Source organism: Lygodium microphyllum, chromosome 21, assembly GCF_053477565.2.
Source record: "Lygodium microphyllum isolate KBCC chromosome 21, Lygodium_microphyllum_v1.1.10, whole genome shotgun sequence".
Taxonomy (NCBI): Eukaryota; Viridiplantae; Streptophyta; class Polypodiopsida; order Schizaeales; family Lygodiaceae; genus Lygodium; species Lygodium microphyllum.
Window position 1 is genome coordinate 92,407,931 of NC_141155.1, and position 20,280 is coordinate 92,428,210.

The following is a 20,280-nucleotide window of genomic DNA, read 5'->3' on the forward strand; positions in this document are numbered from 1 at the left end:
CTCTGCTTCTGCTTTCGCTAAGAAGTCTCGTTTCTTCTTCCGCAAAAGGTGTTTGAAGAACGACTTTGCTTGGCAATGTGTCCGAGTGCCTAGCTCCACTTCCCTTTGTAAGCGAGCTCAGGTGACTCTAAACTCATCATCATACCAGCTATTTTGGGAAGCAGTAGATCGTGTGGGTCTACATTGGGGTAGGGTGTGTGGGAATGCATACATGGCTAATCCATGTATGGCCTCTGCTAAATCCCTTGTACATTCTTCCAACGATCTACTCAAGTCCAATGTATATAAACTAGTCCGTAGAGAAGCACTGTAGATGTGTGAGGTGTCTTCTGTAAAGTAGTATTTGGGATGTTTAGGGAGGCATGGTGTTTCATGTTTCATATGTACACAAGAGAGCATGAGTGTCAAAATAGCATGATTTGCTGCTATGCCAATTGGTCTCTTAGATATCTTAAAGTTTTGGATGTCTAGTATCAATGCTGGTGAGCCTATCATGTAATCCACAGTACTTGCCCCTCCTTTGTGATTCCAACATGTCAAATTGTCAGATCCTAGCCATTGTGACAGACCATTAAAGATGGCTAGTCTATGGCACTTCCCAAAGTCAATAGGTGTGTCCCATAGGTACTCACTTCTTTATCCTAGGCTCTCCTACGTAGGCCTATTTCATCTATATCGATCTCTTTGAATATGGCATTATCATGCATATAAAAGTCACTCTGTCTATCTCCAGTGCGTGCATTGAAATCTCCTACTAACAATATGTCCCCAATGCTAGCATATCTCATGATATCCTCATAAAGTATATCAAAGGGAGATCCATCTCGTGTGGCATAGGTAGAATTTGCAGGAGGAAAATAGCATATTGCAATAAATATATCTCGTGATCTTCCTGCATGTATCCTAATCCATAAATATCGTGCATCATCATCTCTTTTCATTACTTGCACTATCCCTTTAAGGTCTTCTCGGTATAGTATGGCCACACCTCCAGAACCCCTAGTGCTTCCTGGTTTTCTAGTTGCTGAACGAAATGCACTTTCCCACCTGTATCCCCGCATGTCTGGTAGTCGGCTACCTTTATATTGGTGTGTTTCTGTGTACATTGCTATATCTATGTTTCAGAAGCTATCTTCAAAGTAACCAGCATCCAAGTGTAGGTCTCCATTACAGTTCCATATTGACATCCGAAGTGTCTCATATGCCTCGTACCGTCATGAAGTCCTTTTGTCAGTGATGATGACTCGTCCATCCCTATAAATAGCCCAATTTCCCTCTTTGCGAGCCTCCAATACCTTGGGCATGTGTTCTCTGCGATGCACTATTTGTATTGGGGTAAGATCCTCATCCAAATAAATCTTCTCACCCTTGAGGGCTCTCCTCTTGGAGAGGAAGGCCTTTTTTTTCTCTATGTCTCCAAAGCGAAGAATTAGAGCCTTGGACTCAGAGTCCTCTTTCCCCACTCTCCAAGCACTGATGATAGGTACGTCTGAAGCCCCAATTTTGTAAGCAAGTGTCTTAACATCTTCCTGTGGACTGCTCTTCTCCTCCCATTCTACTACCCGTACATGTAAAACCCTAGCCCGTCTCCTAGCCTCTTCTTCCAAGGTAGCATTCATTACTTTAGTCTTGTTCACTGATGTTTCCTTATTCTTTTTTACTACCTCAATCCACGGGTTGGCTTCTTCTATCTGCTTCTGTGTTGTCTTTGTCACTTCTGCCTATGAATGAACCTCCCTTTCACATGCCTTCAAAGCCTCTTTCTCTTTTTATAATTCTTCTTGCGTGTTCATTTCTTTTTTCTTAAATGTATTCAATTCTTCCTCCAGTTCTAAGATTTCTGATTTGTAGGCATCAGCATTTCAGTTTTCAGCGTGTGCATTTCGGACAGCATTTGTGCCTGTAAGTCATTCTTAATCTTTATCTGCATGTCTTGCATTTCTGCCCTCTGATTTACTATCAGTTCGGCTTTGACCTGCTCTCATATTTCTTTCTCCAATTCTTGTCTCATAATTCGTAGTTCAAAGCGAATCATGAGATGAATTTCTTCGTATTTCTTTTCATTCATGGTGCGTGAAGTCTTTCCATGCATATCAGATGCTGGGGAGATGGTCCAGTCACGGACCCTACAGCCATATGTCTTGTACCGTGCGTTCTTAGGAGGGGTGTTGAACATTGCTTCCATGGACGGTTGTGTTAGTTCTTGATCAGATTCGTCTCCCAGATATTCATTTTCCACGGTTTGATGCTTGCATTTGTCCACATTATCCATCTCTCACACACTCTGCAAAGCCACTCAGCTTGTACTTTGTACTAACAAATCAGAGCAGTTTCTATGATTCCTGGAAATTTCTGGGGTTTCTCTAACCCCTCACTAAATTTTTGCAAGCTCAGTAATCTTTTACGAGCCCAAATGCCTTCACACTATTTTCAGTCACTGCAGAAATACAAATTGCAGCCCCAGTCAGTGCATTACTGCATACTCCAGGGCATAATCAAAATCAGAGTCAATGTATAATTGCGTAGTCCACATTGGCCACGACTGCATTCCCTGCTCACAACTGCATTCTCTTGTCACGACTGCTCACGACTGCATTCATTCAAACCAGCATGCGAGAGAGACCCTGCTCACAACTGCATTCATCCAAACCAGCATGCGAGAGAGAACGACTGTATTCTCTGATCACAACTGCTCACAGCTGAGTGAGAGAGACCTGCTCACGACTGCATTCCATCACGTCAAGTACATCACCTTACCCCAGGTCCCTCAAGCCACAACTGCTCACGCCATAGTCGCTCATGCCAGGTCCCTCATGCCAGTCACACCATGACTGCTCACGCCAGGTCCCTTACGCCACAACTGCTCACGCTACGGTTGCTCACCCGTCATGAGAGAGAGAGAGAGAGAGAGAGAGAGAGAGAGAGAGAGAGAGAGAGAGAGAATGAGTGTATAGGTATGGCCCATAGATAGGTTATGTATTTAGTGGGGTGGGAGATAGAGAGAGGAGGGGAAGGAACATGGGAGAGAGAAAGAAAGTTATATTAACATCTACAAAAGGCCAAATCGGCCTCACATCTGAAAAGTACTAGGGTCTCTCCATATGCTCCCTTCCCTCATATATCTCTTGTCCTTGGATAGTGGCTAATCATGCGTGGCTCTACTCATATAGTAGAGGCTCGATCACCATATGGGAACCCCATATAGAAGCGTTGGTGTGGCCAAAGTGTTGAAGAGCGAGAGCTTCATTCAAGGCTCCTAAAAATGTATGCATGCGCATTGGCTCTCCATCGATCCTAGATCCACATAGCCTCGTGTCATTCTATCCTTTGTTGCCCTCTTCAAAGTGAATCTCGGCCCTAAAAATGTAATCCCCAAATAAACATATCTCTGGACCACCTCCACTAACTCCTCTCCGTATGCAAAAGGGGATACCAACGACGGAATCCATTGGGAGGAAGTATTAAACACCATAACCTTGGTTTCCCAAGAGCCACTGTGAGACCTCTATCCTGATGACAAAAGGTTTGTAGTGCATCTAGGTGACACTACAATCCCTCTAGTGTACTAGAGATGAGAACTATGTCATTTGCATATAGTAATATGGGTATCATTTACATATAGTAATATGGGTATCAATACCCCCCTCCCCCTCCTCTGCAAGTCTATCAATGTAATTTGATATCTCATCAATATAAAGGCCAAATAGAGCAAGTGAGAGTGGGCATCCCTCGTTCACTCCAATGGTGCTGGTGATCTCCTCCGATAGCCCTCATGGTGCTCGGACCCATCCTACAATAGACTCATACAGTGCTAGTACCAACCCCCCTCCCAATCTCATCTTCATCAAGATCTCAAAATCTTGTAGGCTTTGCATGAGCTTGGTACGTGATACTGTATCAAAGGCCTCACAGAAATCCACAAAGTAGCAGTATATCTGTCTCTCGTGTGCTCTGCTTTCCTCAATGATGGCTGAAAGTGTGAGGATATGATCAAGGGTGAAGTACCCCTCTTAAACCCTGCTTATCCACGTACTCAATGTTGGTGCTTCTTTGCCCATTTACTCAGCTCATGCGCTAGCATTGATCCATAAAGCGTAGCTAGCATGTTGCCAACCATTACTATTCTATAGTTCGTAGGAACCATGGGGTCTCCAACTTTCAGGATTACTACTATAATATTAGCTTACCAATTAGTAGGAAAGCCGTCATACAGGGGGCTATTGAACAGGTGGGCTAGAAAGGGTGTGAGGATATCTATAGCACGTGATAGGTGCTTTGCTACTAGTCCATTATAGTCCTAAGCTCAACCATTTTGGAGTCTATCAATAGCATCGTGAACCCTCTTTGTGATAAAGAAGGTAGATGACATAGGTCTGGTGGTCAGGGTAGTGGGGGTTGCCCAAGTACCTAATATAGTGAGGTAGCATATGCATACCACATATCTGGGGAGGTAATGGGTGTATAGGCTCGGGGTTCTTGGACTGCCCACCATGCCTCCTGGCTGTCCTGTCCCAAGAATAGCTGGCAGAACTTGTGCTTCAATCTGAATAAAGCCCTCTTCTTTTGCTGCACTAGGCAACAAACGATCGAGCATGTGTGTGTGTGTGTGTGTCTCCCTCATGCTTCACCTTACTAGAGACAGACGGGTTTCCCTGCACTCCTCGTCATACCAACTATTCTATGGGACATTCTTGCTTGGAGGGGTGAAATAGGGATGTGCGAGGGGAAATGGCAGTTGGGTGTGAAGTGCTCCAACAAGTGCTGCTGTAAACTTCTCCAGGGGTATGTGGGGATCCATCTTTTGCAAGCCCCAATAGAGATCATCTAAGTAGACACTCATTGTCAATGTGGTAAAGCAGTATCTAGGAGAGAGAGAGAGAGAGAGAGAGAAGAGAGAAGAGAGTTGTTGGATGAGACTAGATGGTAGAGAAGAGAGAGCCATTGGAGAAAACGGGAGGAAAATGCATAGAAAACGGTCACCAAATGGTGAGCTTGACCTTAGATAGAACATAGTTGACTGGTGTAGTGAAGCCATCGGATGCCTCTAAACGGGATCAAACAGGCTATACTACATGGTACAGATCGGATGAGTTGATCCCTCCATTGAACGTGAACATCCCTACCTTAAAGTGTTCCTAGTGCATTTGCCCTAAATCACTTCATGACCATTGTGACCAATGCTACTAGCGCCAATTATGACATTTTCATGTTACCATTACCTCCCTTATTGTGGCTCTACTTGCACTCAAAGAATGCCTCCTTCAATTACCACATTGTCATGACACTACTATTCTGGCCAAAGATGAGCTTGACCCATCAAGCACAAACACATGATCATTGATTGGTTTGCAACACTAGTGTGTGCAATGGAAAAATAATCTTCCATGGTCTTGATCAAGCCTCAATGTTAGTCTTGATCTTGGATCCTTTGTCATTGATATTTGGTGTCTTAATACGTTTTAAGGGAAATTTATTCTTTTAAAGCTTAGGATCCTTATTTGCAAGAAGTGCCTCATGGTCATGCCATCAATCAGCTCGGACTTATAATACTTAGCATGGATCTAACCTATATCTTAATGATGATCAACGTAGGTGCTCTACTTTCCCCTCACACTAAACCCTTGGGGCTAGAAGGCATTATGTGTATACAAAATGTATATATGAGGTGGATTAGCCCCTTTTTTCCTTGCATGATTGAAACACAGATAATATTTAACTTTGTGGTGAGTCGCTTCCTTGCTAGATATTGAGAAAAGATACGATCGAGTAGACTTAGTTTCTAGAAGACCATGGTTTGCATGAGTCTTCCACTATCTTGGATTGAGATGTTTCTCGTTTGCTCATAATGGGTTGTAGGATGCCCCCAACATGTCTATAGTTGTTGTAGGCCATCTCTTGGGCTTCACATTGATGTCCTTTGATCCATGTTATGGGCTTGTTAGATACTTAAACTATTATCAAATTAGTTGTTACCCCCAGGTTCTAGAACCCTAGTTAAACTAGGTTTAGGGTTTCTTATGCCAATTAAGCTGTGTGGGGTTAAGTTTTCTATAAAAGGACACTTTGTGCAACCTTATACATTGCATTAGAGGAGACAAGTCTTGCTATCACACATGAGACCATGAACTATACTCAATTCAAGGATTACAACTTTTCAATTCAATGACAACATAATCCTTCTATTCATGATGATTGTGTTTATATCACTGAAGCAGCCTCTACTTGGTGTTCTGACAATGGTGCTTCTAAGCACATCACTTTTTGTCAAGCTTTATTCTTACCTATAGCTCATGTACCTTGGGGAGCACAATTATGTGTGCAAACAATGCCTCTTATGCAGTTGAAGGCATTAGTCATGTGCAGGTTGTCTCTGTGCCCAGCATCAAGAAGAATTTATTTCTATTTTAGTTGTTGCCACTTCTAGCTTTCGAGTCGTTTTTGATGGCCCATGATGTGTAGTGTATGATGATCTGATTTCTTCTTCTATTTTGTTGGCAAGGACCCTCACTAAAGGCCTCTATTGTCTTGATACATATGAACAGCAAATTGCTGAAACTCCTATTGATCATGCCTTATCAGCAAAACATTATTTACAAGATATACATTTATGGCACTAGAGGCTTGGCCAGATCAAGTATCGTGCATTGTTGAAGCTCCAGTCAAAGGATATGGTCCTGAGATCTTCCTTGAGTCCAGTTACCATCAAATATATTTATGAAGGCTGCCTACTTGGTAGGATGTGCCGATTTTCCTTTCCCAAGGATTCTCATGTTGATTCTCCATTTATACTGCAGTCTACATGTACTCCTTATGAGGCATAGGCTGGCTCCAATCGTTCTCTCTCATACGAGGACATTTGTTCATTGGCGTATGCTCATGCGCCCTCTTAAAAAAAGCACAAGTTCAATAACAAGGTGGTTCCATGCATATTCATTGGGTATAGTGCTGAAAGCAAAGGTTACCCGCTGTATCAACCTTCTTCCAACAAGATTATTGTCAGCCGAGATGTTATCATTGCTGCAAATCCTTCATATCCTTTGCTAGACAATCAAAAATGGCCTGTTATTGATTCTTTCAACATCTTTGACAGCATATTACTGCTCGTTAATAATGCAAGACATGGTCTCTTGGAAACTGCTCCAATTCGTTGGTTTGCTCGTCACTTCGTGGCAAACTAGCAAGCTTGCATGATGTTCCATGGCTAATCCTTCTTGTCAGCCTTTATTTTCACCACCTACAGGCTCATTACAGCAGCCGAATCCGCCTGATTTACAGTCACAACAGCAGCCTCATTTTGTGTTCCATGAGCAGCAATAGGTACCAAATGGGTTTTTAAAATTAAAAGAAAGATGATTCTATGGATTGGTACAAAGCGCACCTAGTTGCCAAGGATTATACCTAGAGTAAGGAATCAACTGAGGAGACCTTTGCCTCTACCTCTAGCATTACTACCATCAAGAGTATTATTGTATGTGTTGCCAATTTTCAATGGGAGGTGCATTAGTTGGATATCAAGATGGGATTCCTCCATGAGTATCTCATTGAAAGGTATATGTTTCACAATCTCTAGGATTTGAGGTTAAAGGCCCCAAACACAGATTGTTGTCTCAAGAAAGCTTGGTATGATTTATAATTTGCTCCACAGGCTTGGTATGACTGCATCTATACTCGTTTATTGCATCCTGGCTTCCTAAACAGCTCTACAAAGGTTCTTTACATTCAATCAAGGATATGATCTTATTATTCTTGTTGTTTACATGGATGGCATGCTTGTCACTAAGATAATGTTGGTCAAATTGTAGCGTTTTAGCCTAATTTATTGTAAACCCTTCCCTGTTGGAGCTCGGTCTTCTTCACTATCACTTGGGTATCTAATTTGCCATCATTGAGGTCGGCATCATCATGATAAAATCCAAGTATGTTGGACAGCTTCTTCAATGCTTTCAATTTGAGGACTACAAGTTCATGTCTACTCCCTTGGAGCTTGGTTTTAAATTCACATCCAATGATGGTAGCGGATCCTATGATATTACTTTATATCGGCAAGATGTTGGATGCTTAATCTATTTACATTATACTAGGCCATATCTTCAGTTTGTTGTCTCCCAATTGAGCAAGTTCATGCACAACCCGTCAGTACTTCATTGGCAGTCAATGAAGCACGTCTTTCAATATTTTAAAGGCAGTATAATCTCAGCCTTTTCTACAAAGCTCATGTTTCACTTTTTTGGCATGGATACAGAAGGTTACTTGAATAACTTCTCTGCAAAATAATGTGATTAGAATCACAGTTTTATACAAACTCTCATTACACTAATGAGAAAATTCATATTGAGCTACATTTGGATCTTGTATGTTTTCTTTAGTTCGTTGTGTATTGTCTAATGAGTTTCCACATCAAAGTTGTTTTCTATAAAAAGTGTTGAACATCTCGCTAAGTGATTTTTTTTTCCTTTTCCCATCACCACATCTTGTGGTTCTAAAGTAGAATGTTTTTGCTTGGTAGTGGAACTTCTTCATGCCTTGCATGTTTCATATTGATAATGATCCTTGATTGTCAATAAAATATGTTCTGTGCCTTAACAAAATGTGCTCCATAAGTGGATATGTAGGTAGAGATTGGGCTAGATGTTTAGATTCTCATCTCTCTCATAGGGGGAACTTCTTCTTGGGTACATCTCTTGTTTCTTGGTTCAGTAAGAAGCACACTACATTTGCTCATTTTAGTTATGAGGCTGAGTACAAAGCAATGTTCACAACAAACTACTTGCTAATCTCCATGTGCACTAGATGGCTCTAACACTTCTCTACGCTGACAGTCAAAGTGCTTTGGCCATTGTGCGAAACCGAGTTCAAGCCTACACAAAGCACATAGAGATTCATTACAGTTATTTCATAAGCAAATGTTGGTTGGAGAAGTAGGAGACCTCCAATAATAAATTTCCCAAGAAACTCCCTGCCATCGCGACGCAATGATACTTCCGTCTCAACTGTCAACTACGCCCTCTTCCCCCCCCCCCCCCCCCGCCAGCACGAGTCCGCTTCCCCCCCGCCCTGCACCTTCTCACCAGGCCTCTCCCCTCCCACTAGGCCTACCCCCTGGCCGCCTACCCTCCTGCACTCCCCCCGCCCTCTCGCCAAGCCTACCCTGTGGCCGCCTGTCTTGCCCCCTCCCCCATCCGCCCTGGGCTACCTGCACTCTGCCTTTCCCCCTGGCCACCCGCTGCCCCTCCCCCCCCCATGCGCATTCTCCCGCCTCTTCCGCTTTGAGATAACACCACCTCTTTGAAAACGAGAACAAAATTCCCCCGACCCCCCCCCCCCCCTTCCTCGCCATTGACTCCCCCCCCCCCACCTCTAGTTGCTCCCTCCCCCTTGCAGCAACTCCCCCCCTCGATAGCACAGCAACATAATAGGTAGGTTCCTAGCAGGGATGCGCAATGGAAACCTCTGGTCAGACACTGGCGCATTCTGCGAGTGCCCCCCTATCAAACACCTTGCGCATCATCCTCTTTGAGGAACAACTCTTAGTCGTCCATGCCACAGAGTTGGAATTGAAAGAAATAGTGATCTTTGGTCAGGTTGTTGGACACTCCCCATCGAGGGTCCAGCTGTGGGATTGGCTCCACTCCACGCTGCGCATTGGCACAGCGCAGATTGTGGAGGCAGTCCTCATGGGCCGAGGGATCTTCATGGTTTGACTTACCACTGCGGATGCAGCTCGTGAGTTAGTGGAGAGCTCGCCCTATGCCTCTAGGAAGGGGATCATCTACGTAGTTCCCTGGTATAGCAGCTTCACTGTGGAGTCATTTGCGCTCCACAACAGATTTCTTAGACACCCAATCACTTTACTTTTCCCTGGACTGGCGGTAGAGTACCGCTAGTTAGTGAAAGACTTTGGACAACTCTTCGGCATAGTTCTCCCTGCCTCCTTTGTGGATGCAATGATAGCTGTAGGAGTTCCAAAGGTATGAGTGGCCGTGAAAGATACAAAGTGTATCCCAAAGTTCTTGGAGATTGAGGTAGGAGGTCACTCCTTTAGGCAGCAAGTCATTGTGGTTGGGCAACCAGGGCAATGCCTGTGCTGCCATGACTTTGGGTATCAGGCAGTAGATTGTACGCGCTTCGGAGCCAAGGCGGCTCCGCCGACAAGCCCGCAGGTAGACACTGACGGCTTCACACGGGTCCAAAGACGACAGAGAGGGCGACTGCAAGGGGGGCCGCAACTAGCTTCTCAGACGCAGCCCCGACAACAAGGAGCAGGAGGGCAAGCGACGCCCCCTCGACAGTGCACTTCGTAGCCCCCCCCCCCGCCTGCCCCACCCGGCAGAACCACAGTCCCCCATAGCCACCACCCGTGCCATAGAATACCCCACTTGAGATCCCACAGTCCCCCCCCCCCCTACCCCCCCTGCGGAGTACCCCCCCCTGATCCGCAACCGTTTCAGGAGATCCTCCCCTCCCATACAACCACCAACTCATTTGCCCCTGCTGCCCGTCACACTTTCCCGAGACATGCACAATTATTGCTACAGTAGTTCTTCTACAATGGCCCATGGTCCTATCTGAGAGTTGCGGAGCATGGAGAGTTCCCACTACCTCTAGAGGTGGAGATCTTCATGGTTTATAAGTCAAGAAGGGGCAAGGCCCATCTACTAGTACCACCAGATGGACCAAACTACGCCTTTTTCCTTCAGTCCTCTCACTCACGGGATTGGACAATGACACAAATTGAGGAGTTGAAGAGTCAGGTGACGGACCACATCTCCTAGTGGATGGAAGAAGAAGAACTAGCACTGTTTGCACAGCAGTGGCCTGGTTGCATGATGGACATTAACTGGTGGGCTAGAGCCGAGGTACCACACTTGAGCATGATCTTTCGAGCCCCCCCACAATGGAGAGCGTCGAGGGATGTGATCGAGTGGCCCCTAGCACAAGCGGCCTGTTTCTACTAGTGTACAAAGTCATGACTCTCAATACCACGTGGAGCATCTATCACCCCTTTGGTTAAGTTGAGGGCCACCATGGGGGATTGGAGCTCGCCATCCAGACCTGCGGCAAAGCATATTTGCATATCCAATAGTTTTTCCTCCTCATCACCAGCCTCCACACCGAACAGATGCCTGTTCATTCAATCACAGGTTTCCCCATGAGCTTACACCTTGCATCCTAGGATGTGAATAGTCTCCACTACAGTGGAACATGTGGTTCCAAGAAGTTGATTGTTCGGCAGGAGCTGCAGCTTGCCCTTGCCGAATGGATCAACATCTTACTTCTACAAGAGCACAAGCTCACTCCCACCCAGGCCCAGTGGGTTGAGAAGGTACTCTCGGGCAGCTCACACATCTACTAGGAACACGCCATTGGTACCCACGGCAAGAGTGGAGGCGTATGCACCTCTATTAGCCCGAGTCTCACCGCCTGTGTACGATGAGATCACGGGACGATAGTGGCAGGGAGGGTTTTATGGATCAGATTGGATATTGGGGACTCGTGCCTTGGAGTCCTCAATGTCTATACCCCTACAGAGGTTAGGGCACGCAGCAGGTTCTGGGTGGAGATCGCAGACGGACTCCCAGAGATGGACTCTTGGATCATTGGAGGAGACTTCAACAACCTAGAAGCTTTGGAGGACCAGCAGGGCAGAGACAAAAACTACCACGGTATGGCTGGGGAGAAGGAGGAGGCATGGGAGATCTTTCTATTGGCAGTAGGAGCATGCAATGCCTGGAGAGACCCTGCCTTCCACAAGAGGGAGATGTCACTAGACTTCTCCTGGGGATATAGGCGGCTAGGTGGAGTCCTATTGGAGTGGTTGGACAGGCTTTATGTGGGAGAGTGGGGTGGCTCTCGTGGAGGCCAGATTGGGGAGTTGGTAGGCACCACGTTATCCGATCATTATCCGGTTCTCCTGACACTAGACCCCCTAGCATCTGCCCTAGACACACGAGCCCGGACTCGATCTAAAGGAGGAAGGAGGTGACGAGACAGATAGAGTGGGTTTGGACCAAGGAGTAGGGCAGGAGGGACTGGATCGCAGAGGAGGTTGCAGAGGCCCTAGTCGAGTCAAGCAAAATCTGCCCCAAGAGGCAGCCATCTAGGTAGCAGAGCTGGGAGGAGGAGAGAGTACTCCGGGGGATCTTGCAGCCATGCAGAGATTATTAAAGGAGGCACCAGGGGATCCCACCCTCCATGCACAGGAGATGTGCGCGAGCAGCCATTGCTAGCCTAGAGGGCAAGCACTTGGAGTTCTCTTTTTGCACTTCAGCAGCTTTCTAGGCGTAGAAGGGAGATACGATGTGCAGGGAGTTCTTCCAGGTGCACCAACCTCGCTCCTCAGGAGAGCAAATACGCAGCCTTCGAGATCAGTATGGGAGGACTCATTCCAGCCTAGACGACGTGATGGAGATTGCCACTAACTACTATATTCACCTGTTCCAGTAGGAGACAGCCTCAGCTAGAGGGCAGCGATGTAGACAGCTGGTCTAGGATCACATCTCATCCCTTGTCTCAGAGGAGATGGGACGCTCCCTCCTAGCCCCCTTCACAGAGAAGGAACTAGAGGAGGCTTTTCATACAAAGGACGGGCAAAAATGCCCGGGAGAGGATGGCCTCTCTAAGGCCTTCTTTACTACCTAGTGGGAAGTGGTGAGGACCTCCTACTACTAATGGCCTTCCAGGAGATCTTCACTTCAAGAGACAGATGCCAGGGAGTCTTTCGGCAAGCCTTATCAGTCTTCTTCCCAAAGGGAGAGACCCGTTGGAGCTTTCCCAGTGGAGACTGATCACATTATTGTCAATGGTCTATAAGGCACTGGCAAAGATGATTGATAGGCGACTATGCCCCATGCTTCGAGACATCATCCATGACACACAAACAAGCTTTTTCCAGGATAGGATCATCTTGGACAATGTATTCACCTTCTTTAAGGCAACAGAGTGGGCTCAGCACAGTGGGCAAAAACTGGCCGTACTACTCTTGGATTTAGAGAAAGCTTATGACAAGATGGACTGGGACTTCCTAGAGGGCACCATAGTTAGGTTGGGTTTTCCCCAGGCTTGGATTTGCAGGGTCTCCGCGCTTTACAGATCAGCCACCAGCAGGGTTCTCATAGGTGATAGGCGTGGGAAGGAGTTTTGTTTCGAGAGATCGGTACTGCAGGGCTGCCCCTTGGCTCGTACCTGTTCCTACTCTTTGCAGAGGCAATGTTCCATTTCCTCAGGTCACGTATGAGCGGGTTACACGGCCTCCGACTTCTAGTGAGAGAGGAGACTGAGTTGTTAGACTCAGAGTATACAGATGACACAACACTCTACATAGAGGACAATGAGTTGATGCTGGAGAGAGTGAGGCTGGCTCTTGAGGTGTTTTGTCTTGCAGCGGGAGTGAAAATCAACTAGCGAAAGTCGGTTGGTTTCCTCACAGACCCGGACTCTAGCACGGAGAGGGGCATCCACCTGGGATTTAGATGGGTGAGCAAAGGGCAAACCGTCCAGTACCTAGGGTTCAAGGTGGGACTCAACATCACTCTCGCCCAGAAGTTTCTTCCTGTCCTTGATTCTTTTCGGAGGAAGGTGACCTACTGGAGCACGGCTCGCCTCTCACTAGTCGGCGAGCCCTGGTGGTTAACCAAGGCCTCCTAGCAACAGCATGGTATATCGCCTCGTGTTGGTGCTTCTTCTCATCCTACGTAGTGCAGCTTCGTCGCCTAGTACGGAACTTCCTTTGGTCAGGGTCAGATGGCTCCAAGGATTCTAGGGCCAAGGTGGCATGGGCGACCATCATACGGCACTGGTCAAAGGGAGGGCTTGGGATCATAGACCCAAAGTATTAGAGTATGGCCCTCTTGGGCAAGCTAGTTATCCGCAGCCTCACACGAGGCGGGCAAACCTAGAAGGTTTTATTATAGGAGGGTCTTAAGGATTGTAGACCGAGACTTGGCGGTGAGTGGAGGCCGTCCCTGAGATGGATCTTCACGTCCGCCCAGATCACCTTTCCTATGTAGCTTACTCCGCATATGGCAGGGCCTCCGTAAGGACCTAATCCAGAGCCCCCCAGGCTGCCAAGAGGAGATAGACCGTCAGCCAGTAATCTAGAACCCCAGGTCAAAGATCGAGAAGGGGCATAGATTTGCGAGCGCCCCCATATCCAGTGGGCTGGTTGAGAGGTCGGCTCAACTCGTACCATCAGGACATGGCAAGAGGTGTACAGGATGGTGGACGAGGAGGTGTTGCAGTGGGTATCAGGCTGCCAGAGAGGAGTGGAGTTGAGGAGAAGGGAGATAGACACAGCAATACCTTTGGAGTGGCTTGCTCCCCCGATATGAGTGCCGATAGAGTCCGGGGAGGTATGAACCCCTAGGTTTTTACCAACAGGCATCCCCCTACAAGTGGCAGGTAGAGTGGGCAACGCCCCGCAGGGGACTTTCTTCACCGTTCAGGGGGGCGTTTGGCCCTTGACAAAGGGCAGCACGATGAGGAGATAGCTGCCCTTTCATAGAGTAGGATTCGAATGGTGGGCCTTCATGGGAAGACATGGCAATTGGACCCCTATGTTTTTTGGAAGGAGCTCAGGGAGTGGCGCCTTTGGATTTGGGAGGGCAGACTTGATGAGCTAGAGTGGGATCCAGGAGAGTGGCTATGGACGGCCACTGCAGTCACCAAGAAGCCACCAAGGTTCCTGGAGTACACTGCCAGGATTGGCAGACATGTGCTGATGCAGGAGGATATGGATTGGGCGCCGTCACGTAGCAGACACTAGGCGGAGCACAGCATCACGGAGCTATTCCGACAGACCTTCTAGCGCCGCCTATGGGATAGTCGGAGGCCAAGGAGGGTATTGTATTTCTTATGGCTGGTGGCACATGAAGGCTTAGTAGTGGGAAGTTGGCTTGCCTAGATGCAGGAGGGAGGTTATAAGCACTGCACACAACAGCCTCTGGAAACCCCAAAGCACTGCCTTTGGTCATGCGAGGAGGCACAGCTCGTGTGGAGAGAATCATGCCGCATCCTTCGCCGTATAGCACCCAGCCTTGGATGTGTCTCATGGGGAGCTTTCTGCTGGCAGGCAGTCAGCAAGTCCGTCACCTTTTGTATGAGGCCATATAGCACCCAGCCTTGGATGTGTCTCATGGGGAGCTTTCTGCTGGCAGGCAGTCAGCAAGGCCGTCACCTTTTGTATGAGGCCGGGATGCAGGACACAATATTCATTATCGAGGTAGGGTCGTGCGTAGTGGTCGGTTTGGAGGCTCTACCCATCCGCTAGGTACTGGAGCCCACAGCAGACCACTCTGAGGTATAGGAGATCATAGGGAATCTTACTGGATGGCATATCTGAAAGGCACGGTATCAAGAGGCTTTCAATGGAGAGAGACTTTCAGTACAAGCGACCTTAGCAAGTGCAGGGTGAGTCCAGGGCTCGTTTGGAGCTCCGTCCAGGACCTATTTTTCGTGATGCAGGCAAGCAGCCCCAGATGGCGATACACCCCCCCCTCCATGGCTCCTTGCCCCCATCCCCCCCAGACTACCTTGAGAGGCTTGTATACATGATGTATTTGTGACTTCGCATCAACTCCAGCTAGTCTATTGAGCATGAGCACTCTGTTGTAATCAGTTTTTTTTAGTAATATAATCAACCACATTTTATTTGCAAAAAAAAAAAATTTGTTGGTTGGAGATATATAGTTGTCTTGTGTACCCACTAAAGACAACTTGGCAAATCTCTTTACGAACACTCTTCCTCAACCAAAGTTCTAGGCTTTTCAGCAAGCTTTGAACTTGATTCCATTTGTTCCATGATTTGTCATACTCAATAATGTCATAGGTTGCTATATCAACTTGGATGAATTTGTGCAACCATGAACTTATATCTTATTATTATATTCTAGGATTTTGTTACCGTTCCTAGATCAAGCCGCCCATTCCATGGAGGGGACTTTGTAGGCCATCTTGTGGCCTTTGTATGGATGCCATTTAATCCATGTTTCAGGCTTGTTAGATATTTAAATTATTATTAAAAGAGTTGTTACCCTAGTGCTCTAAGACCCTAGTGACACTAGTGACTAGGGTTAGGGTTTCTTATGAGGGTTGAACTGTTTAGGGTTGGGGTTTTTTTCTTTTTTAATTAAATAACCCTTGTGCAACCCTAGCACATTTAAGTGTGGCATTGTTCATTATCATCTCTTCAAGCATTTTACTCTCATTCGTTAGTACATTGCTTTCATTTATGATTGAGTAATAATGTGTCATTTGTCTCTCCCCCTCTCTCTTTTTCACATTTTCTCTTTCTCATTTATCATGTACAATTACTTCATACTTGTGCTAATAGCCACAAGCTTAGCATCATTCAACACAACAAGCTACCACTTGTTCAGTCACTTCACTTAATCCTCAGGGAGGCTTGCTGCTGTGATATTTCTCTTTGCATTCACACCATTGTTAACTAGGTCAGGTAATTTCCACCAGTACCCAGCTCAAAAGTGGATGCTATTTTAGCTGGAAATTTGCAACAACATCAGGATTTATTAGATTATTTGTCTACTCTTGCATCTATTTAAAGCACATTCAATGGTCACAGCTCAATTGGAGCTTCTCAAGTAAATGCCACGTGGTTAGTAGTAACTATTTCTTATTGCTGGAAGTGACTGAGGAAGCTGGGAGATTTTTCATGACCGAATTTTGTTATGTATACATTATGATGAACTATATGATAACAATTTTGATAGGGAATCCTTATGCATCTTTTCAGGACCCAAAGGATCTTGAGACAAGAATTGAGGACTTTGTGAGCTCATTTGAAACAAACTTGAAAGATTTAACAGAGGAGGAGTTCAGGGTAAATACACTCGCAACCTTTGATGTTTATGCTTTTTCCAGCTGTACATAACTGCAAGTGAAAATTGTCTGCAGAGAAATGTGAACGCATTAATAAAGATAAAGCTTGAAAAGCATAAGAATCTAAGGGAAGAGACACATTTTTTTTGGAGTGAAATTGAGGATGGAACCCTGAAGTTCAACCGGCATAAAGATGAGGTATTAAAGGTTTTTGCAGTGTTTGTTTTCTTTTATCTTTATAGCAAGTGCTTTTATCAGACACCACGTATTTCTTGCGAGTGGATGAAACTAGGTCCCTCAATCCTAAAATATTTTAATGTTTGTGACATAGTTTTATGTGGCAATCACACTTTTGGCCGAAGTACCACTTGTGTGTTGCGAGTACCAGTGTCCAAACTCATGCTAACAGCTGGTTGGATGGGCCTCCTCCCTGCCTCATCTGTTGTCAAATTTTCTTTACAAAGCGTATAGAAATCTCAATTCCTCAATTTTTCTTCATTTTCGATTAGCCTGTCATGTAAATAATTAGCACTCCCTACTCTTGAGAGAACCTTTGACAGACACTAGAATATCCCTTCATCGAATGCTGCAACAAGTATATGGAGAGTCAGTTTTGGATTGGCTGCTGAGGATTGACTTTTCAATTTTACATTCCCACACATAAATATGGTTTATAGATCCTAACATTTCTTGGGCTGTATATTCATGATTTGAGATTCTTGGCCAAAAGCACATGGCCCCTGCATTATAGTGTGGCTTCCCACACTAGGTTGGGCTTCCATAAAATCTACATTGTTTGACTACTGTCTTGATCACAGCTTGTTCAGAAATATGGACTGGGTATATGTTGCACTAATCTTATGGAATAGACAAAAGCCAGCTTCATGCTATTTTAGTACCCAAATAAACGGTTGTTTTCCTTCTTTTTGGTCAAACTTTTGATGGCTAACATGTTCTCCATGCCTAGCAGTAATTCTTGTAGCTAGTTTATACTGAGATTTCATCTGGTTGGAAAGAAGCTGAAGGATGTCCTCTTTTCTTTTTGGCCAGGTTGCAGCACTGCAGAAGCTAAGCAAAGGTGATCTGCTGAATTTTTTTGAAGACCACATTAAATGTACTGGACAAAAGAGAGCGAAGCTAAGCATCCATGTGTATGGTGGAGCTCATGAACAAGAAGTCAAGTCCATCCTTAATGAATATCAAATCTCAAAGCAAGTCAATGGTGTCATAGAGGATGTGAAAGAGGATCACTCAGCAGAGGTGAATGAGGCTGCAAGCAAGGCTACAAAGCCTGTCCGCATTCATAACATATATGAGTTCAAACGTTATCAATCTTTGTTTGGATCTTTGAAATGAGAGTTAAGTTCCTGTTATGAACACTGAGCAGTATGTTTAGGAAATAGCTCTCGACCAAGGTCAATTTGATGCCTACCTTTACAGCCACAAGAGGAACCTCTGTTTCAGATTAGTGTGTTGTTTCTCAAAGAAAAAGGTGTCTCACCAGGAAAACAATACCTTGCAGTTCAAATAAGGCTGGAATTTGATCCAAAATGTGGTCAGAAACCGAGCATAGAATTTGATTCAAATTGTGCTCAGAAGCCAAGCATGAGAGCCAGAGCCCAGTCAACGGGCTTCTAGTTGTATGCCTTTATCATGGGCAGGCAAGGTCCAGAAGCCCTTCAAAATGATGGAGATGAGGAACTGTTGTGATGGGATACTTCCAAAGAGCAACAGGATCTGAAATAACCATTCATATAGGATACTTATAGAGAGCAAGAGATTGTAAAATGTGCCTAGGCAAGGTTGGCATGTCACTTACCATGGTGTATCTGTTCAATAGGATGAGATACGTAGGCATTGATAAGATGTATTTTGGAAGTAGAAGAATGTTGCAATCTTCCTTTCTTTATTATACCAATATAAGATTGCAGAAAGAACAAAGATTGTGCCATATTTGCAGGAGCTCATGCAAATACCTTGAGCTGTTTTCACACACCTGTGACCTAACAGATTTATCTGGTTGATTTGAATGGCTTTGCTTTTGGAAAAGTCATCAGGAGGTGCGTCAAGTTCAGTAACATCATTTGATGAAATACAAATTCATGCCAACGAGAAGATTCCAAGTATGGAGCTTCGATATCAGGAATTTTTGCATCAGCTTTTGGAGAACCCTGCATGCACCAGCAGCTCTCTGATGCCAGATAACATGGCTCAGCTATATCCTGGTTTGTCTTTCTGAAAGACACGTTCTTGGATCACAGCCAAAGCATGAAGTTCTGTAATCATTTTTGTCTGATCTGTGTAATATGGGTCTTTAAATTAACTTCTACATTTTCTTGCTGAATGGATGGACAATACACATTTCACGAGTGTGGCTAGGTGCATCACTTTTGTTGCTGATTGTGGACTGACAAACTATTTTAAGGGTTATCATTTACAGTTACCGTTGCTACTGATCTTGTGCAGCTTACTTTCTATTGTTGATGCTAACCATTTGGCTACTAGTGCCAGGGCTTTGCTCTTGGTGTCTACAAAGAGGAAAAGCCCTTTTATGTCTTCTTTCCTTAACATAAACAAAATCTCTCATTGAGCATGCCCTCCACTCGCACCATGTTATAATGACTACTTGGGTTCTTAATGCGGAAAGAAGCATGACCTCCTAGGAGAAGAGTTTGTGATCATCTTCTATGATTCTATGCACGTTAGATACTGTAGTGATGGCAGTCGATCAGGCTATATGGTAGTTTGTTTTTGGTCGGACTCATCACTCTTGCTTTTTGGTTTCTTTGTTTTTCAAAGATCATTGCATGGTGGATTTTTTCTTCATTGCAGCTGAGTTAGGTGTATGGTTTTGTTACTGCTGATAGAGGAGTTCATGAATGGCCCTATCAAAATAAAAAACATGAATTAATATCAATTGGCCTTGTAGATTTGAAGAAGATTTCTCCATTTATATTTCACTTTAAGGTTTTCAAAGATGCCTTATAACTAATTATGGAAGGTTGGATTGGCTTCTGTGCTGGTGCAACTAACAAAATGGGAAAGAATAGGGGATGGGGGGGCTCTAATGAAAGAAGTCTCTCTCTCTATATATGTAAGCGTTCGAAGATTGCAACCAAGGAAATGTGAAAAATGGGGAATAAGGGGGTTGCAATAAGCATATTTGTTTCATCACTTCATATAGTTCTCACACACTATTTTTTGAGGAGTTCAACGAAGTATTAGACAAGCCATGGCAATGGAGTTGACCATCAAGCTACATGTTTGCCTAGACTTGGAGTTGGATGTTGAGAAGGGTTGTAATTCCACTACACATGAGACTTGGGTAATGTTCCCTTGTTGAACCCCCAACAAAAAAGGTGGGTGTTGATATTATTTGCTCGATAAGTAAGCTTGGAAGCACTCTTTAAATGTGAGGTAATGATGTGAAATGCAACACTATATGAG

The 20,280-nt window shown here is 45.2% G+C and overlaps 1 protein-coding gene and 1 pseudogene across 2 annotated transcripts in view; one reads left to right on the forward strand and one right to left on the reverse strand.

Moving 5' to 3' along the window:
- The window catches only part of LOC148018275 (Insulinase (Peptidase family M16) family protein), a 220,487-nt gene extending 201,173 nt beyond the window's left edge, over positions 1-19,314 (forward strand). Inside the window, exons 24-26 of one of the 2 annotated variants that reach the window (XM_087661217.1) lie at positions 16,748-16,834; positions 16,909-17,031; positions 17,884-19,314. In XM_087661217.1, coding sequence (XP_087517343.1) covers positions 16,748-16,834; positions 16,909-17,031; positions 17,884-18,189 — 516 coding nt within the window. In that variant the 3' untranslated portion in view covers positions 18,190-19,314. The remainder of the gene's footprint in view (positions 1-16,747; positions 16,835-16,908; positions 17,032-17,883) is intronic. The other variant, XM_087661218.1, reaches the window with a different exon arrangement.
- LOC148018276 (uncharacterized) lies at positions 1,215-2,185 on the reverse strand (annotated as a pseudogene).
- Positions 19,315-20,280: the final 966 nt, after the last annotated feature.